At 55.7% G+C, this 18762-nt stretch overlaps 1 protein-coding gene across 1 annotated transcript; it reads right to left on the bottom strand.

The window, feature by feature from the left end:
* Window positions 1–7066: 7066 nt before the first annotated feature.
* Window positions 7067–11246, bottom strand: HOXC10 (homeobox C10; the record flags this gene model as incomplete). Its single annotated transcript, XM_082850251.1, has 2 exons — window positions 7067–7344; window positions 10496–11246. 2 exons carry the CDS (start codon window positions 11244–11246, stop codon window positions 7067–7069), a joined length of 1029 nt encoding a protein of 342 aa, XP_082706377.1.
* Window positions 11247–18762: the final 7516 nt, after the last annotated feature.

The following is an 18762-nucleotide window of genomic DNA, read 5'->3' as shown; positions in this document are numbered from 1 at the left end:
CACCGATGGGGAACCCAAGGGACCGGAGGCCACTGGAAGTCCCTGTTGGGGACGGGTGGGGGGACCCCAGCTTTAGCTAGCAGTTGTGCATCCACTCTAGTTCTTAGAGCTCTCTTCTGACCCCAGAAGACGGCACTGGGCACAGGAGAGGCCCCTCAGGGGGCGGAGCACCCTTACTGCATCACCTCAGACCTGGACAGCTGGGACCACAATCAAGCTAGCACCACCGTGGGAAGGACAGACAGACAGAAAGACAGGCAGGTTAGCCTCATCCCCTTCCCTTTGCCCTGCACCTCCCTTTTAGTGATTTAAATTCCCTCTGGTTCAATCCACACCGCCAAGTTCGGATTAAATTTAAAACAGGCTTTTCCCGGTCCCCCAGCGGGTCATCCCCGAGCCCGAAGGCAGGGCGCCCGCTCCCGGCTCGTCAGCGCGGAGGAGGCTGTGCGTACTCCATTTGCTTTCATTTTCCTTCTCCCCCTGAAATGGGCTCGTTCACCTCTCCGCTGCCCTCTCCTCCTCCCCGCCCCCTCCTTGGTTCCCCTCTACTTTCCCCCCTTTTCTCTCCTGATCCCTCTTTGTTGGGAAAAACACACCCACACACACAACTCCTCCTAGCTCAGGCCTGCGCTGGAAGCAGAAACTGAATTCTCCTGGCCTGCGGCGAGGAGACCAGCGTCCTGCACCCACCCCAGGTGGGTACCCGGGATCCCTACACACTAGAAGTCCAGCCGCTAAACCCAGCAGGAGTGAACCCCCCAGGGGCTGTGAACGTGGCCCTCTCAACGCCACGGCCTACATTCCCACCGGCCCCCTGCCCAGCCGCCCCACAGCAAACGGGGCTATTTCCAGCTCCCCCAGCCTGGTCCGGTTTCCCCGCCCGGGGAGCGGCTGGAGGGGGAGCGGCCCCAGAGCTAGGGGTGCTCTGCGCTTGGAGCCCCCGTGGCCTTGGGCGCCTGGTTACCCGATCTTTGTGGGACGTGTGTGTCGCAAGGAAATTTGCAGTGACTTTGGAGCCCAGACTGAGGAAGCCGAGGTGGCGAAAGGAGAGACAATAAGGGTCCGAAGTACAATTAAGGGGCCAGAGCCGCTAGTCTCTCCCCCGCCTTCCCTGCCAGGCTACGAGCTGTCTGGCCTCAAACCTCAGGGCAAGCCGCGAACCTGGAGCCGGAAACTCAGCCCACGGTGGAGGGAACCAGAGGATCCGGCAGCCAGAAAGCAGGAGGAACGCTCCCTCCAGCTTGGGCGCGCACCAAGCAGCTCCGCTGAGTTGCAGAGAATCCAGTGAATGAAAGTGTACATTCCGACGAATTTGCCCGATTTTTTCCAGCCTTTGGAAGGACAGCCTAGGGTTTGGGACGTCTCAGACGGACGGACAGACAGGCAGCCAGGCAAACCGCATCTCCGGAGGCAGACAGACTCACAACATGAGTGTGAGCCTGAAATCAAATACAGGTTCAACATTTCCCAGGTCTCTGTGCCAGGCCGGGTGAGCGCCGATCTCCCTACCTTCTCTCCCCTCCAGGGCGTTGGGCAGAGACCCGGAAGCCTCGGTCTCTCTGGCTTGGTCCAATCCCGCCTCGGGAAGCGCCTTCGTTACCTGCTCCTCGGCTCCCCACGGCCACAGATGCAGGGAAGCCGCCTCCGCCGGGGGAGGGAAGCCCCGGCCACCGCAGCCGCCGCTGCCCGCCCTTCTTCCCTCCCTCCCTCTTCCTCGCCCTCCCTCCCTCTCTCCCTCCCTCGTGCTCTGCCGCTCGCGGGGCCCTCCCGCGGGCAACCTGTTCTGGACCAAATCCAGGTAGCTCCGAAAGAGACAAAAAAGAAAGGACCTCTTACGTGTAAAAGAAAGAAAGAAAGACCTTTAACTGCATTTATTTTTCACGCTCTGACCCTTGGTGGGCCTCAGTTCAGACGTCCTGGGCCCGGCCCTGCAGCTGCAGAGGTGTGCGGGGCCTGCCGCCTCGCCCACGCTGGCCGCCGCGCCCCGCGCGCTGTGCGCTGCACACTCTGGGCCGCCGCCCCCGCAGCCCAAACACCAAACAGACCTCAAGGTCCTTACTACAGACTCAACCTCCGGTTGCCCGCCTCGCCGCTGGCCTCTGCCCAGGAGCCCGCTCCGCTCCGTCTGCGGCCGAAGTTCACACACAATCCACCTTGTTCGTGCTCTCGCGCCCGGCCGGACACCCTTCCTAGCCAAGGCGCCCACTGGCCACCCTCGGGCCGCGGCCTTGCCCGGGGCTGCAAACCTCCTCCCCTGCACGGGACCCACACAAAGCCCAGTGTCCTGACGCTCCCACCTGCAGCCCCCTGTCCCTGGCCCCGCTGCCCTTCACCTGTTCCCGAGAAGGGCTGCATCTCCGAGCGAGCCGAGGCAGGCCGGTGGGCACGGGCGGAGGGTGCTGGGGAGCCGAGGTCCCAGGGAGGCCACAGAGGCTCGGCCGGCTAAGCCGGAGCCCCCGCAGGCAGGCGAGAGATCTCAGAGACCAAGGCTCTCCTTGGCGAGCTCTTGCCTTTTCCTCCTTCTCCTGCAAGTCTTAAACACTCCGAGAGTTCAGCTCTATAAATCCTGCTCCTCTTTCCCATATCATAATTAAAAAAAAACAGTAGGGGAGGTTTTAACTTTTATTGCGATTTCTGGAGTTGGGCTGCGGAGCATATATTAAGTTTACGCTTATGCACTCTCGGCGGGGAGGGTCCTTTAAGAAATAAAAATCCATCTTAATATCCACAGACGAGAGATAATTTTTTCCCTCCTCTTCACGCTGTTTCTTTTGAAGACTCCCTTCCAGCGAAGAGAATAAATAACCACCATTGCCTTAGCCACGATCCACGGCTCCAGGGCCCCTTGGTGGACTCTGGCCACCAGACTGGCCCTCACCTTGGCCCTGTGACAATGCACCCCATTCCCCAGGATATGGGGGGGCCACCCACCCCATAAGCCCACCAGCTCTGAAACAGATATTGGGGCAGAGAGACCCAAAGCACAGAAGTCGTTCATTGGTGAATTTCGGCCCATCAGGGATGCCGTCTCCAAGCCAGGCCCTCCTGAGCACCCAGCCCCTGCCTGGGACTCCCTTCACTCCAGCTGGCCCCGGGCTTCTGACAGCCTGAAAACTCAGAGACTGCTAGGGGCTCCCAAACTGGGGAAGCCCTTGCCTGCCTTGTACCAGGTGGCCTTCCTCTCTGAAAACCTCCCCATTTCCCCGGGAGCCATAGGGCGATTTGAGCACTTCCTTCCAAGGGAAGAGATTTTTTTCCCCTACCAAGGGCTGGGGGACAGACAGAAAGACAGACTGACAATTTCAGCTGGGGAGAAGGAAGGCCCTATTCCCATTTTCTCCTCTAGTCTCCATTGGGTCTCTTCGTACACGAGAGAGAGAAAGATACACGAGTGTGCACAAAAATATATACAGGGGATCTGAGAGAGCCTGGAGGAGATAGAGATACAGAAACAGAGATCCACACTCATCCAAGGTTACGTATAAGCCCTCAGCAGACAACTGCGTGAATACAGAACTCCATGCATATACTGTGTTCCGGGGACATGATTTTGTTCCCTTGTCTGAAAGTCTATAATGTTTTAATAATCATAATAATTCCAAAGTAAGAGAACCGAGAACCTGGCTTTCTCTTTCCCAGTCTCTCTGAGAACGGGGGTGTATCTCCCCCTTCTCCCTGGTCCTCCCCAGTTTTCTCTGCAGGCAGCGAAACCTCGCTGGAGAGCCCTCTCTCTAGTAACCAGGACCAGAATTGAGCAACCAGAGGGGCCGAGGAGGGGAAGAAGCTTTGCAAAGTTGCACACTGCTTGGATTCTCCCTAACCCAGGCCCTCCCCTCCTCCCCCTGGCATCAGCCGACAACCTCCCCAGCAATATGGTAATGGTGGGCGCTGGCAGACGCCAGACATTTCCACACAGCGCAAAGACGAGCAACTGCCTGACAGGCACAGACACAACACACCAAGGCCTACGGGCAACAGACAGCTAGAAAGAGACCAGAGCCAGATTCCTGCCCTGATGTTTCCCAGTAGGGTAGGTGTGGGGGGGTTCTACTTGGACTGGATGGCTTTCCTCCAGCCTACTAGCACCCTAAATATGCCCTTCTCCTAGCGACGGAGATATAGAAGGGGAAGGCGAGGTGGCTGAGCTGCTGACCAGAGTTCCCCAACTCTTAGGACCCCAGGCACCCCACTTTTCTAAGGAGAAGCTCCAGCCCCAGCCGACTGGAGGCACATTTTTTTCCTTGGAGGTGGAAGGTAGGAGAAGCTAACTCTTCCAGAGACCCCTTTCTCTTTCTGTGGTCTTTTCTCTTTTAATCGTCCTGCCCCACCCTGCTACCCAACTGAGCTGGTCCGCCAGGCCACCTCTTACTCAAATTCCTGAATTTCCTTGGAATTGGTTAGACCTTCTTTGTCTGTCTGCATCAGCTGGGCCCAGGAAACAATAGCTGCAGGAAGAACTCCTCTCCCTCAATCACGGGGACGGGGACAGGCTGAGGAGTGGAAAGGATAAAGCGGGATTCTCCAGACTTGTGGTGTAGCCCCACTCACAGCTAGCCCGCCTCAGCCTGTACCCACTTTGCCTTATCTAGGAGGGGGGCTGGGGGCAGTCCCACTGGGGAGGGTAGGAGCGGGATAGGTGGGTTGGGGCCCTCGACGATAACCGACTGATGTAACTCAGGCAGTTTCTTGTTGCCGAGTTCAAAACTCAATCCCAACAACATGAAACTACCTAAGCCACAGATCAGCTGAGCGAACAGGGCGGGAGATTCAGCTCTGCATCTATCAGGAGAAGGGAAGGGGGTTGGGGAAGGAAGAAATTCAGCCCCATCCCCCTTTCCGCCCTCACGACCTCCCTAAGGACGAGAGAGTAGACTTTGGGTGGCTGGGTGGGTAGGGGATCTGACTGCCTCATCAGCTGCTAGTCTAAACAAATCGCTCAGAGAGACTCTGGTGAAATGGGACCTCCAGCTGCCAAACCCCCGCCCCGCCCCCAGCACCGCAGCGGAGCTACCCCCCTGCCTCTGGCCCTGGCCCTGGGGGAAGCTGGAGTGTCCTTCCACTCTCCAGCTGGGTCCCCTGTCTTGCCCTTCTGGCTCTCCTGTGCTCTCCTCCTAGATTCCCTCTGATCTTCTCCGTCTCTCAGCTGGACTCCGGCTTCCCTTCGTCTATGTGTGGCCGAACCACTCCAGAGCCTCTTCCGATCAGGCCACTTGCCTGGCAAAGCCCCACGGCCGGGCAGAGTGGGGACCGAGAGCCTGGCTAAGGCTCCCATCCAAACCAGCAGAAAGCAGGAAGACCTAAGCTTCAAGCTCCAACACTCTCTAGCCCATCCTCCCTCCGCTTCCCCCAGCAGACGGCCAGAATGAGAGACGTCTAGACCCGTGTGTCGAACTCAAGGAGACCCTAAGTGACCGAGTAAAGAAAGAAGCCCAAAAGCACCAATTTACCCCTTTGACCGCCGAACCCCACGGCAACGGGGCTGGGGACGGGGAGCTCACGGCCACTGCCCTCCACCGCGAGCCGCCACAAGGCAAGCCTGGGCTCTCAGCAAGCGCGGAAGCACGAAACACCTTCCACCCTGCTCTGCCCACTGCGCGCTGGGCACCTGGGGACGCCGCTCTTCCCCACTCCAGCGCCAAGAGAAGAACAAGAAACCGCTTCTCTTACCTTGTTGCTGCCTCGTCGTCGTCCTCCTCCTCTTGCCGCTGCCCGTGCTTCTGCTGCTGCTGTCGAGGGGGGGGCGGCTGAGCTCCTTGCCCCCCTCCGGCGGTTAAGTTTATTCCTTTCCTCGGATAGGTGGGGGGCTCTTGGGGTTCCCCCGAGCAGCGGTGGGGTGCGCCTGGCCCAGCACCCCAGGCAATCAGATCCGTCTGCTCCTCAAGATTGCAGTTTGCTCTCTGCCTCTTTCCCTCCTCCAGTCACCTTTAAATGCATCTTTTACTGCAGCACCACATTATATTTGCAGATCATAAAATCCACCTCTCGCGCGCACCAAGACCGTCCTGACATTACTGTTTTATGACCTTGACTTATTGTGGTCACCTGGATAATATTTAAATCAACGTTATGGTCTCTCACTTACATTAAACCCGCCAAGAGACGTTCTAGAAAGGCTCTAGGAGATGAGTCAAACACAAAACACACACATCCACACACTCAGCCTCTTTGGGGGGAGGGTGTCGCTAAAAAGAACACTAAAAACAGAAAACCACCCATTTGAGGATCATGATTCTGGAAATTTATTAGGATTTTTTTCTCCATTAAGGAAGCTACATGCAAAAGATACAACGTACAGAATATCTTTAAATAACACAACTCCCAGACAGGGACAGGGCGATATTTGGGGGAGGGGCACTCTGTCTTTGCTTCACTATGTTCTATTTTAAATTAAAAACATTTTTTTTGCTCCTCTGGATGGAATTTCTGAGATGGCAGTGCATGGGGGATGTGGGGGTGCTGTGAGAATGGGAGAAAAGCAGAAGGCAGTACAAATACGAGACTTCAAGCAGATTCTCAGAACGATTGGGAGGTGAAGACACAGAGAGGGTTTGGTGCAGGCGCTGGACCTACGACAAACACACAAACACTAGCCGAACTTTCCAAAAACGTCTATTATTCTAAGGAGGAAATGCAGCAAGGAAGGAGCGATTCTGACTGTGCTCTTCGAGATTACAGACCTTCTCTGGTTGATTTTTTTCCCTCTTTTTCCCCCTATAATCGGGTGGATTCGACCTTAACTTTGCCTGGAGAACGGGATGCTATGTGTGAGTGCGTGGGTGAGTGAGGGGTTGACACACACACCAGCCACACTCCCACCCTCGTCTATGCAGGCACACCACACCCCACAACCCAGCACCCCATTTCTCATGCTTTAGGTGGACACATCTTCACAGCAAGAACCATAGGTCCCTTGAAAGGAGTGTCTGAGGTCTTTGCCTTTTTTGTAGGCGTGTTGCATTTATACTCAGGGAGGAAAAAAAATATATACCACCAGGCACAAAGGGAGGAGGGGCGGGGAAAGGAGGGAACGGGGGGAAGAGGGTGAGTGGGAGGGGAGGCCCCTCGCTCAGGTGAAATTAAAATTGGAGGTCAGTTCCCGGATTCGATTCTCTCGGTTCATTTTCTTGAGTTTCATTCTGCGATTTTGAAACCAGATTTTGACTTGTCTGTCTGTAAGGTTAATGGTCTTGCTAATCTCCAGGCGGCGCTCTCGTGTCAAATACATATTGAACAGAAATTCTTTCTCCAATTCCAGCGTCTGGTGTTTAGTATAGGGACACCTCTTCTTCCTTCCGCTCTTTGCTGTCAGCCAATTTCCTGTGGTGTTTTCTGCCTTTATCTCCTCTGTTAAAAATAACATTATTTACATAAGTATCCCTCGAAGAGGCAACCCTCGCAGCACTGCAGCCTTGGCCAGCTTGCAGTGGGGGCAGCTGAGGGAGCACAGGGGAGCTGTTCTCGCCCCACAGGCCTGGCTGGTGGGGTCCTCCTGGCCTCAAGGCTCTTAGAATTTCTTTGGGGTCTAGACTTACAGGGGAGAAAGACAGGAAGTACTTGCCTCCAACGCGTCTATTAAATTAATCACCCAATCCACCTTGACCGAGCATGTTCTGAGAACTCCTGCGCTCCCTCGGCTTGCTGACCCTGGCGTGCACTCTAAGCCTCCCCAGACCCCGCCTCCTCTCTGTTCCTTTCCAGCTCTGTAAAAATCCAACCAGAAGGAAAAAGCGTTTTCCAGGCCTCAGACCCGGTGGCAGAGGCCACCTCGCTGCCCAGAGCAATTTCCAGAGAGCTTTGACCCCTTTCAACGCAGTGGAGGGATGTCGCCCCAGACTCTGCAGCCAGAGGCCATTGCAGCCGTCTCTGCACCAGATCCCCAGCCCTGGCTCCCACCTGAAGTGTCACAGAGTGACTCTACCCCATTGGATCTCCCATTGCCAGCTTTTCCTATCCCGGCCATTTCCCCCAGGAGTAACTGAGGCAGGGAGCTTGTGCAGGCAGCGGAGGTCAGGGGCAACAGCTACAGGGCATGCTGAGGAGTCCTCAGTCAACTGCCCTGGCCAGAGACCTAAGGTCAAGGGAGAGAGATCCTGAGGAAATGCAGCCTCCTGGAAATCTCCTGCTTAGTATATGTAGGTATGTATGCATGCATGTTCATGTGTATTTCTGCAGAGATACACACTCCTATACATATGTACACACACAGGGATATGTACACATGTGTCTATTTATATCAGGAGATGCTATAAGTGTGGTGTGTATTTCCCTTTCCCTTATCTACAGCTTCTCCCCCCGCCCCCGGCACAAATTCTTGCTGAAATGAACCAGCCTTGCTCCTCAAGCAGCAGAAGAGACCTTGGCCATCTTTTCTAGGGAAAAACCCAGAGTCCAGAGACCCGAGAGGGACACCCAGAAAAGGACTCTGCTGATGGCTCTGTGCTCTATCTCCCCTTCTATGCCAAATGAAACTGCCAGGTTCCTGGATCTTAGCTTGATGGGGAGTGGGGTGGGGGCCCTAGGGGAACCAGGAGGCATCAGAAAATGCAAACTTGAGGCTGCAGTTTAAAACACTTTAATGTCCTTAATTCTGTTCCCACCTCTGCACCTGCAGCCTTCTGCCAAATTGTTTAAAGTCTCTCCACATCTAACTCTGTGCCATTTATTTTTTATTGGGGTTGTTGGGGTCTGGGGGAAGGGGAGAAATTACAAGTGGGGAGTCCGGCCCAAAGCCCTCTTGCCTCTGGCCTGGTGGGGGCACCAAAATGAGGGGGGCAGGCAAGAAGGGAGCAGGCAGAGTCAGAGGGATTAGTTGGGGTGGGAGGGTTTAGACGGTATGGGGATGGCAGGGGAGAAAGGGGAGCCTACCAGAATGGGGGCAGTTTGAGCTAGGAGGTAGGCTTGTTAAACTTGACTTTGCTTTTGGTGGGGCTAGAACGCAGCTTTTCCTACCCTAAATCTGCACCCCAACCAAGCTCGGGGTATGGGGAGATGGTATAAAATTAAACTTTTGGGCTGCACACGTGCCACCAGTAAGGCTTCGTGGGTATGCGTGCCTCTCTCCCCCTCCCCCTCGTGAACACACCCGTGCCCACCTTCTGGCTAGGGTCTCCATAGGCTGATTTGCCAAGGCCACCTTTGATTTGCAGAGGATACCCAAGAGGACGAGGGTCTGCCCTCACCCGCCAAAAGAGTGCGTGTGCATGTATGAGAGGGCATGCGTGAGTGTGTGTGAGTGTGACACAGGTCGCCTCCGGGCATACGTGTGGACCGCATCCATATACAAACCGCCATAAGACCCAGGCCGCCCCCAGTCTGCTCAGTTTTCACTGTTTCATCTGCCTCTGCACCCAAAGAGCCCTTCCTCCACACAGCCTCCAGTAGCCAGTGCTGTGGGGAGCAGGTTTATCCCCTGCCCGCCCCAGCAGTTGGGCCTTTTCTGATGCTTTTTGCTCCAACTTTTCAGGGTAAGTCCCCTCAGCCTCCCTCCACGGCTCCCGTTTCCTCCACATTTTCTCCAGGTGTCAGAGAAGGGTCCTGAGGGCCCCCAGTACCTGCAGCAGAAATGAATCTTGAACCCCGAGCTTGAACTCTGGCTAGGCTTTCCCTTGCCACCAAAATTACAATAAAATCCAACCAAAGCCTCACTCCCTTTCAGGAGAAAACCGCTTACCATGCACACAGAAATTTCCCAACCACTCATTTGTAAGCTGCTTTTGGAAACCAACGGGAAAATTTTTTTTAACGTAACTATAAAAAAAAGGAAACAAAATTTCAAAGGGGAGACAAAAAACCTACGACATTCCAAATGCCCTGTTCCAACGCCATACGCAGCCTGGGCGTCTGGGGGAGGGAGGGACGTGGAGGGCAGCCCTTCACCTCCACCTCTTCCGGCCCCAGCACCGCTGCCAGAGGCCCCCGGCCGAGCCAAAAACCGCAGGAGCCCAAGCCACACGCACAAATCAGACCCACAAACAACAAATCGCGCCTCGCAGGAAACAATTTTCAACTGGGAAAACGCAGTAAAGCGAAATCTCCCTTCTCCCAAGTCTTTCCTAGTCCCTGGCCCAAGATCGCCATTTTAAGCTTTTTGCATGCTTCTGACCTGAGCGGGGGTGGGGGTGGCGGGGTGGGGGAGTGGGGGGGGCATCAGCCTCCCAGGACACGAACGCAGAGCAAGCAAACCAAAGCCAGCACGCGCCCGGGATCGGTCCCCCGCCCTGGGCAACACAAGACGCTGCAGGCTGCCCGCCGTGCGCACCACCCCGGCCTCGGCGCCCACGGCCGCTGCCGCCGGCACCTCCACTTCGCCGCTTACCTTCCCTAGCCAAATGAGGCGCCACCAGCCTGGCGCTCAGCAGGCACGAGTCCCAAGCCGGGGTCGCATTCCCAAGACCGTCCAGGGCCTCCTCGGCCCAACCCTCTCCCTGCCCCCGCCCCGGCCACGAAGACCAAGTGCCCGAGCGTCCCACCCGGGCCACGGCCCAGGCGGCCTTACCTTTCGCTTCGTTATCCGAGGTGTCTGGGCTGGAGTCGGCGGTTTTGGCCCGATCCTTTTCGCTCTCCAAGGGGCTGCCTTTTGGGCCCGCCAGGCTCTGCTCGGTCTTGATCTCATTGGGGCTGGGGGTCTGGCTGTCGGACTTGGGGGTCTCAGGGAAACTCACTTTACCCCGGAGCTGGGGAGACTCCAGATGTTCGGCGCGCGGGTTGAGACTGGCCCGCTGCTCGAAAGGGGCTTCGAAGTCGTTGGCCCCGGCACAGTGGGGCGGCTTGTCCAGCGCGGAGTAGCTCGGGCTGGCGCGGTAGTAGCTGGGCACCGGCACCTCGTGCTCCCCGAGGCAGGACTCCTGCAGGGGGTGGGAGTAGAGAGCTGCCTCGGGGCCACTTTTCGCCCGCTTCTCTGCGCTGTACATGCAGCAGACATTCTCCTCCTTGACACTAGGTGGGTAGGAGCAGGAGGATAGCGGCCTGCCAACAGGTTGTTCCAGGCGGTAGGCGGCTTTGGGGTCGCCCCAGGAGTCCAGCTGCGAGAGGTAGGACGGGTAGGTGTTGAGGGCGAGGTTGGGGCTGCTGCCCTCGTCCCTCTTGGAGAGCGAGGGCGCGAGCCCGCAGCCCCTCATCACCCCGCAGTTGAAGTCACTCCCAGATTGCATATACATGCCTGCGCTCCGGCTACAGCGCTCTCCTCCGCCAGGCGCAACCAAGGGCTCCGCGTACGAGTTCGGAGTTACATTGCGAGGGCATGTCATTTTCAGAGAGAGGGGTTTTTAAGGAGCAATACTACTGCGGAGGAGCTGACATCTTTTTTTTTCCCCATCCGGGAGGGGGGGCGGTTGGAGGGGCGGGAGGGAAAAGAAGGGGAGGGGGGGAAATATCAGCTCCATAATTATCCGCGCATTCGGCCCTCACCATGTGACGGCTAGACCAATGGGATTTGAAAATGGCCTTGATGATTCAGACGGCCGTGACGTCAGCGGGGTCAAGTTGTCTGCAGGCGGAGCGCGCAGCGTGGAGTAACAGCGCCACCTAGCAGCCGCCTCGAGGTAGGGGCGCCGGAGCCCTTCCCCGCGAACAAAGGAAGGGCCCCCGCGGAGACTGGGGCAGGCGCGGGGTGGAGGGGGATGAGGGGGTTCTAGGGAGGATGGGGTTTGTTTACCCGGGAAGCAGCCTGTAACTCTTGGGGAGAGGGGAGCGGAGAGGGGGGAAAATGCGGGACAGAGTGAGAGAGCGAGGCAACTCGGGGCTCAAAACAGTCACATTCAAACTAAAAGGTCAAGACACGATTCAGGTACTTCTTCCCCTCCTCACCTCCTCTTTTCCTCGCCTGGGCCCCCGCCCCCACTTCTTCCCCTGGGATGGGAGTGGGGTGAGGTTTGGGGGAGGGATCCTGCGGGCAGAGAAAGGGAGAGGAAAAAGTTAAGGAATCCCAAACGGAACTAAAGTTTCTCCTCTCCTGCGTCCTCTTTCGTCGGTCTCGGCCCTTGGGGCTGGGAGCTCAGCTCGGGACCTCCCGTCACGGAAGTTGGTTGAGTTGCAAGTTCCCCGTGGGGATTGACGGGGAATCTCCAGTGTCTGGGGCAGGCCAGGGAGGAGGTCAAGATGACTTCAGGGCTGCTTGGGAGAGGGGGATTCCGAGGGGACTGAGGGGTCGCGGGAGGAGGAAGCCGGCAACCAGAGGCACCGGCTCCCCGACCAGGGAGCGCGGCCTGGACCTGGCTGGGTGGGCGGCTCCTGGGTTATCAACTCAGGGGCAGGAAGGCTTTGGCCTTGGAGCCGGTTCGGCTGCTCTGCTCCAGGCCCTGGCGGCCCTCGCTTTCCAGTTGACCTTGCCCCCACGAAAACAGGGAGCATTCCCAGAGAGAAAGAGGGAACCCTCGGGGCCTCGGGCGCTTTGGGGGAGTCACGTATTAACCGGGAAACCAAGGCAACGGACGCGACAAAATGCGACCCTGAGAAGTGTCCTTCAACAGAGCGATTTTTTTAAGAAAGGGAAGCGAGAAGTAAGGGACAAGGTATGTTTCAAATAGTTCTTTACGTTTCTTCATCGCCTTTCTCACAAAGCGAACTTAACTCTCCACCCTTTCCTCAGGAAACGGAATCTGGAGTATAACTTGTCTTTCCGGTCGCCCCACATTTTCCCCTGGACCGAGCCATGGGTTTCGACTTTCCGAAGGGCTGGAGCCTGGCCGGGAAAAGACCAGAGCTCCAAGACGCCCTGGCGCGGAGGAGTGAGAAGGCTGGATCGCTTCTAGGGAGGCCCAAGCCCGCGGCTGCTAGAAGACGACTTCGGAAAGAAATCCTCCGAAATCTGTCATCCAGAGGGCGAGAGAAAAGGCGCAGGGGTCCCCGAACCCCGGGAAAACTGGAAGAGAATGTTTAATGTGTGACTTGCTGGCAGGGCCAGCCAGGGGAGATTTGAAATGCTTTCGTGTTTTCGTTTACAGAGGTCGCCATGGGCTCGGCACAAGGGGTTGGCCCCGGCAAGGTTAGCCCGTTTAGGCCCCAGATGAGACTTGGGACGGCCCCGGTGGCAGTCAATCCAGGGAGCCATTTGTCCCACCCCGCGGGAAACGCAGACACTTTATGGCCACTCTGTTTGTATTATCTGCGTAAGTCTTTCCCCACCAGTTTGATCGAAACTGTTCGCTTTTACGAGGACCCAACGAAAATTCCCCGTCATATTTATCAGCCAAGGATAAAAATTTAGTATGGGAACTGATATTTCCTCATTTATGGGGCGATGAAATTAAAGACCAAAGCAATTGAGAATTATATGGCTTTGGGGGGGTTCCCTCCCCCCTCTTTCACATCTCCTTTATTTTCCTGCCTGGTGTCCCTGTCCCTGGAGTTTGGCATCCCAGTCTCCTGCCGTTGCCCCCCATATTGGGGTCTGCTGGGCCCTCTCCCCCAGACCCAGGTGCCGCTCGACCACCTCAGCTTCTCCTGGTCTTTCTCTCTGTGTTAGTAGCTGGGGGCCGGGACAGCATTCCCTGAGCCTCTCTGCCCAGGCCAGGCTGGGATCGGGTGGGGCTGCGGAAGGTTTCCAAGAGCCTCGAAGTGGAAGGGTCTGGGCCCAGCCTGGAGGGGGTGAGGGAGGCGGCAGAGTGAAGGAGACAAACTCCAGATAACCTCTCAAAAACGTCAAGCCCCACGGCTTAACCTGGGGAACCAGCGGTAGAGAAGCAGTCACTCGGCTTTGAGACCTGTCTCCCCTACCAGCCTGACCCCCATCCCAAACTCACTCCTTACCTCAGCCCTGAGTGGGGATGGAGTCGCTTTCAGAATCCTTGCCATTATTAATGGAAATAATCCCCCTGGGAGAAGGAGCCTCGCGCCTCTACTCCCATCTCCTCACAAGAACGAATAGTGTTTAAAGTTGAAATAATTAGAAGTATGATAAACATGGCCCATTAATGAAAAAAGAAATCAAATTCATCAGCCTAAGTGGGACCCCCGGTGGGACAAATGTTTGCCTTTAATTACGCAGGAAAAACGCAAACCCGGAGCTGTTAAACAAGAACCGGAAGACGCCGACTTGAATAACTTGTTGGGTTTTTGCAAACTTGGGATTCTGCACCAGTGGAGACGAAAGGAAGGAAGCCGTGAGGGTGAGGACGGAGAGAGGGGAGCATTCGTGCGGATTTGGGAAAGTACAGTCAGGTGTGGGTCCCAGCCCTGCCCCCTTGGGCTCCGTCTTTCCCGAGGCCACGAGCAAAGGCTGTTTCCGTCCTATTGTCCGGGCCTGGTGTTCAAAGGCACTCAGGCTGCCACAGCCACCCCACTTGCCGCCTGCCGCCACTGCCGGGCGCCTACCGGCTCAGCCCCACCGGGCCGAGACCCTCAGGCCTGCACCCCAAGGGAACCGGATTGGGGTCCAGAAGAAGTCTGTGTTGCTAAAATCACCCTGTTAAGCCATTTCCCCAACTTTCCAGGAGTGCTGCATCTATGCCTGACTCCCCGGGGCTCCCTCTTCTTGCCTCAACTTGGGGGATGTGAAAATCCAGGGGCTTCAGGCCAGATCGGCTCAGGCTGCACCTACCTTTTGACCAACCCCTCTACCCCGAGAGCTCTGGTCCCCGTGCCCTTCTTCCCGGTACCTAGACCCTGGAAGTGCAGCAGGGATGAGCAGCTGGGCCTCCTGCCGCCCGTGGGACTGTGATCAAGGGAGAGGTGAAGGGTGCTCCTCACAGACTTCAGGGTGGTCAGCGGGTTCCAGACGGCAGGCTGAGGACTGGGGCGCTAGGGGTCCCCATGTGAAAACAGAAGAAGGAAAATCTAGTGCTCAGTGAACAGAAAGGAACCTCGGCTGCTTTCCAGGCTCTAGCCCTCAAAGCACCCCAGAGGCTCCCTGATTTCTCCAAGGAAAATTAGTGGAGCTTCCCCACAAGGCTAAGGACGCCATCTAGGAAATTCCAAAGGTGAGGTGAAAAGAAGGAAGAGTGTCTTTCCCTTTGGGATAAAATAATAAAATAATTATACAGTGTGTGTGTGTGTGTGTGTGTGTGTGTGTGTGTGTGTGTTGAAATCTCAAGTGAAATGGAAAACAAAATCACACCAGTGGTTAAAATTGCAGGGTTTTCCCCTCTTGTTTTGGAGGCCCAAATAAATCATTCTCTTCTCAAAACTTGAAGGAGAGATTTGCTTTCTTTTTCTTCGCTAACACCGGGCTCTGCTTCGGCTGAATTGGGAGCAGAAAAATCCCAGGCAAAAGACAGAATGCACCGAAGCCCCCCAAACGGATTTTCAAACAGGTACAAGAGGAAAGTGGGAGGCTGAGGACGCTTGGAGGGGCCTCGGGTCTACCCGGGATCTCGCTGCCACCCTGGCGGCAGCCTGGCCATCAGAGTCGCTCTCACATCTGGATGTTGTACACGTCTGCACCCAGATGCTCTGGAGGTTACCGCCTAGACCCGTACCTGACTTGGAGCTCGATTGCATGTACACGGCCACAGATATTAACTTTACCCAAAAATGTACTCCCTAGGATCCCCGCATCCCGAAGAAGTCTGATAGCCAGCACAGCTGCCTTCTTGCCCTGCCGAAGCCAACCAGTTATTTAACTTTGCCTCCTGAATTGAAACCAGGCAGTAAACACATCCAGTAGAAGCTTTGGGAGGAGGACGGGTGGGATGATGTCTTTGGCGGGCGGGACGGGGTGGGGGGACCCTTGCTCCCCATATTATGGTTTGCGCCCAAGTTGCCCAGTGGGTCGTGTTTCCAGCCGGAGTCAGGGCTGCGGTCTGCCGGCTTACTTCGGAGAAAATCCCACTCCTCCTTTACTGGCTAACTTCCTTTCCGAAGATCTTTGTTTTCCATCTTTGTTTCCCCCCCTCTTTCTTTCTTTTTCCATCTTCCTCCTTTCTCTTTATTTGTTTCCTTCTCTTTTTCTGATTCTTTCTTGTGTTCCTTAGTTCTCTCTTCTTTCTTTCTTTGTTATACAATTTATTCTTCACTCTTTTCTTTCCTCCTAAATGCTTTCCTTCCCCTTGACTTTCTCCCCTAGCTCTTCTTGTTTTTCTCTGTTGTGCTGGGCGCCCAGAGGGGGAGAGCACGAGTTTCAGTAGCATCCCTTCCCAGCCCCACCGCTCAAGCTTGGAGTTGACCTTCGCCCGCGGCTTCAGCCTTAACTCCACTCCTCACAAGGCGAAGTGTAGGGCTGTCAGCCGCTGGCGGCCAGGGCTCAGCAGTCACTATCAGAGGGAAGGAAAAGCAGGCGCTGGGGCACATCCTGACCAACTCCGCTGGCTCCCTGAAGTGCCCAGGTCCAGGGCTTAGGTATCCTCAAGTCCATCACCCCGAGGAAGCCTCATCCACCAGGTCTGTCTTTGGAGAAGTTGCTCAATCTTTGTCCTGACTTCCAGAGATGAACATTAAAATAGTCCCTGTTTGAGCCCACTTGACACCCCAAGGCTGGAGCTAGGGGAAATGAAGGAGTGGGGTTCTGTCCGTCCCAGGTGAGGGGCAGATCCAAGGGGTCACTCGCAGGCTTAGCAGTCCAAGGCCACGTCCCTATACAGGCACCTTTGTCCTTCGAGCTCCTGGATTGCAGCCCGCTGGCCTTCCTTCTCTCTTGGTCCTACAATCACTGCAACCTCTGGGCAGGCATTTCTTGTCGTCTTGAATTCTGTCTTTCATCAAACCCTTTGTGGACTTTGCAGGAGGCAGGGTTGCAGGGCTGTGTGTGCAGAGACTCTTCCCAACTTAACGGTCTGAGTCAAGGTTATGGGTCTCGACTTTGTGCAGTGGATTGAGGGTGTGTACAGGGCTGTGTGTGTGTGTGAGAGAGAGAGAGAGAGAGAGAGAGAGCAGGGGGGGGGGCGGGGGGGAGAGAAAGAGAGATGCCTACAGGAGAACGAGAGGTTGTGATGGGGAAGACCTGGTCTAATTGACATTGTCCAAACTTTGCGGTTCTGTAAGGGTGTGTCTCAACAGCAGAGTGCCTGGGACTTTCCTAGCAGCCCCCAAAGCTGGATCCAAGGTGGACCTCAGGAAGGATTAATCCCAACCTTTAAGCCTTGTTTTGCCTTAGTCAGAGATACAGCTCCAGACATCCCCCCTCCCACCAGGACCTCAGAACCTCTCTCTCCCCAACCTCCCAGAGACCCTGAGACTTGGTTCCATGGCAAGACCAAAACTTTAAGTTTTTGAAAAAGAGAGGAGGAATCTTGTAAAACTTTTATGCCAAACAAAGTTATAAAAACTTCCCGGGCGTTGCCTTTTCCGAAGGTTTATATGAATAATAAAGAGTGCAGTCGCGTGCACACAGTTCTGGCGGGCTCCGAGCTGGGAGGGTTCAACAAACAGCATTATCCAGCCCTGGGGCAACAGGAAACCCCAGGGGCTGGCCCCTTGAGGGAATATTGGCCCAGAAACGAATTGCCCTACAGATTCTGGAGAGGGGCGGGGAGAGGGAAGGGGTGGCGCCCTTGACTCCCTTGAAGTTCAAAGTTCTTTGTCCTGGTGAGAAAAACCCTCTCTGCCTTCAATCCACTCGAGAAATTATTCCCCAGGTAGTTTCTCCTCCTCCGATTGAGAAACGGCTCCAGGTATCCCCAACTCCATTCACCTTTCAGACACCTAGTCTGTAACTTTCTTCCTTGCCTAAAGCGGAGCTCCCCTTCTTCCCCATCTGGGACACCTAGAACCTGCGGGCTTTCTCTCAGAGGCGCTTGGCTGGGGTCTGTGAACCGTCTTCCAAGGCGCCCTCGCATCACCATCCCCCAGCAACCTGGGGGTCTGCGTGACAAAGAAACATCAAACCCACTGCTCCTTTCAAGTCCCCCAGGTTCCCCCTGCACCCCCAAAGCCCATAGTGGGAGGGGGAGGAGCCCAGAGTGCTCTCTCAGCCCACACCACTTAATACCCTTGTAAACTCCCACGTGCGCTATAAACTTGGATTTTTACAACCAACATTCCTCCTTAGCTCCGGGAAACTTTGAACTCGGCCTCGGGTTTATTTACTGGTGGGGGGTGGGATTGGGGGACTGGGAGCTGAGAAAGGCTGGAGGAGAAGAGGCGGGGAAGGAGGTTGCGGGCAAGGGGGTAATGGAGTGGGGGTATGGGGTGTGTTGGGGGAGCCAAGACTGTCCACTGCGGATTTGTTTACTAGTTAGGGCGGAAGCGTTTTCTAACACAGGCCAGATTGGGTCGTTAAGGGCGAAATGAAACTGGGTTTAGAGGCGCGGGGTGGGGTGGGGGCACTTTATGGCGGCGTCTAGACGAGGCTCTTTTGTTCCCGGGCAGCGCCACGGCTGGAGGGGATTACCCAAAGAGGTTGAGCCCGGAGTGCCCCTGACCGCCAAGGGGGGTCGGACATCCCGGGGGCCCGAAGGTGGGTTTGTTGGGGGGACAGAGACCTCTTTTTTCTAATTTTTAGAAGGTCACCGAAGACTGGCAGCTTCCTGGGCTGGGATCATAGAAAGCTTTTGTTTTTCTTTCACCATGACACCCCTGCCTTCCTTCAGAAATCCCTTCTAGAGCTGGGGATCTTTTCTGGGCTGCACATTGCAGGGAAAGTGGTAGCTTTGGATATTCAATATTCTTCTCCAAAATCAAGAGCCATTTAGAGATCAGTATTTTGCTTTATAAGCAGGTTCTGTATAGTTATCTCCATCCTATTTTATTGGAAGCACGGCTGGCAGGCCAATAGCCCTTGTTATGACTCGTGGATAAACATCATACCTAGAGATATCTCTCATGCACAAGTGCACGCGCATGCAAACGTGCATGCACACACACACACACACACAGAGACGATCCTCAGCT

Source organism: Leucopleurus acutus, assembly GCF_964270905.1.
Source record: "Leucopleurus acutus genome assembly, chromosome: 11".
Lineage (NCBI taxonomy): Eukaryota > Metazoa > Chordata > Mammalia > Artiodactyla > Delphinidae > Leucopleurus > Leucopleurus acutus.
The sequence above is the reverse complement of the archived record's forward strand: the minus strand, read 5'-3'. Positions and strand labels throughout refer to the sequence as shown.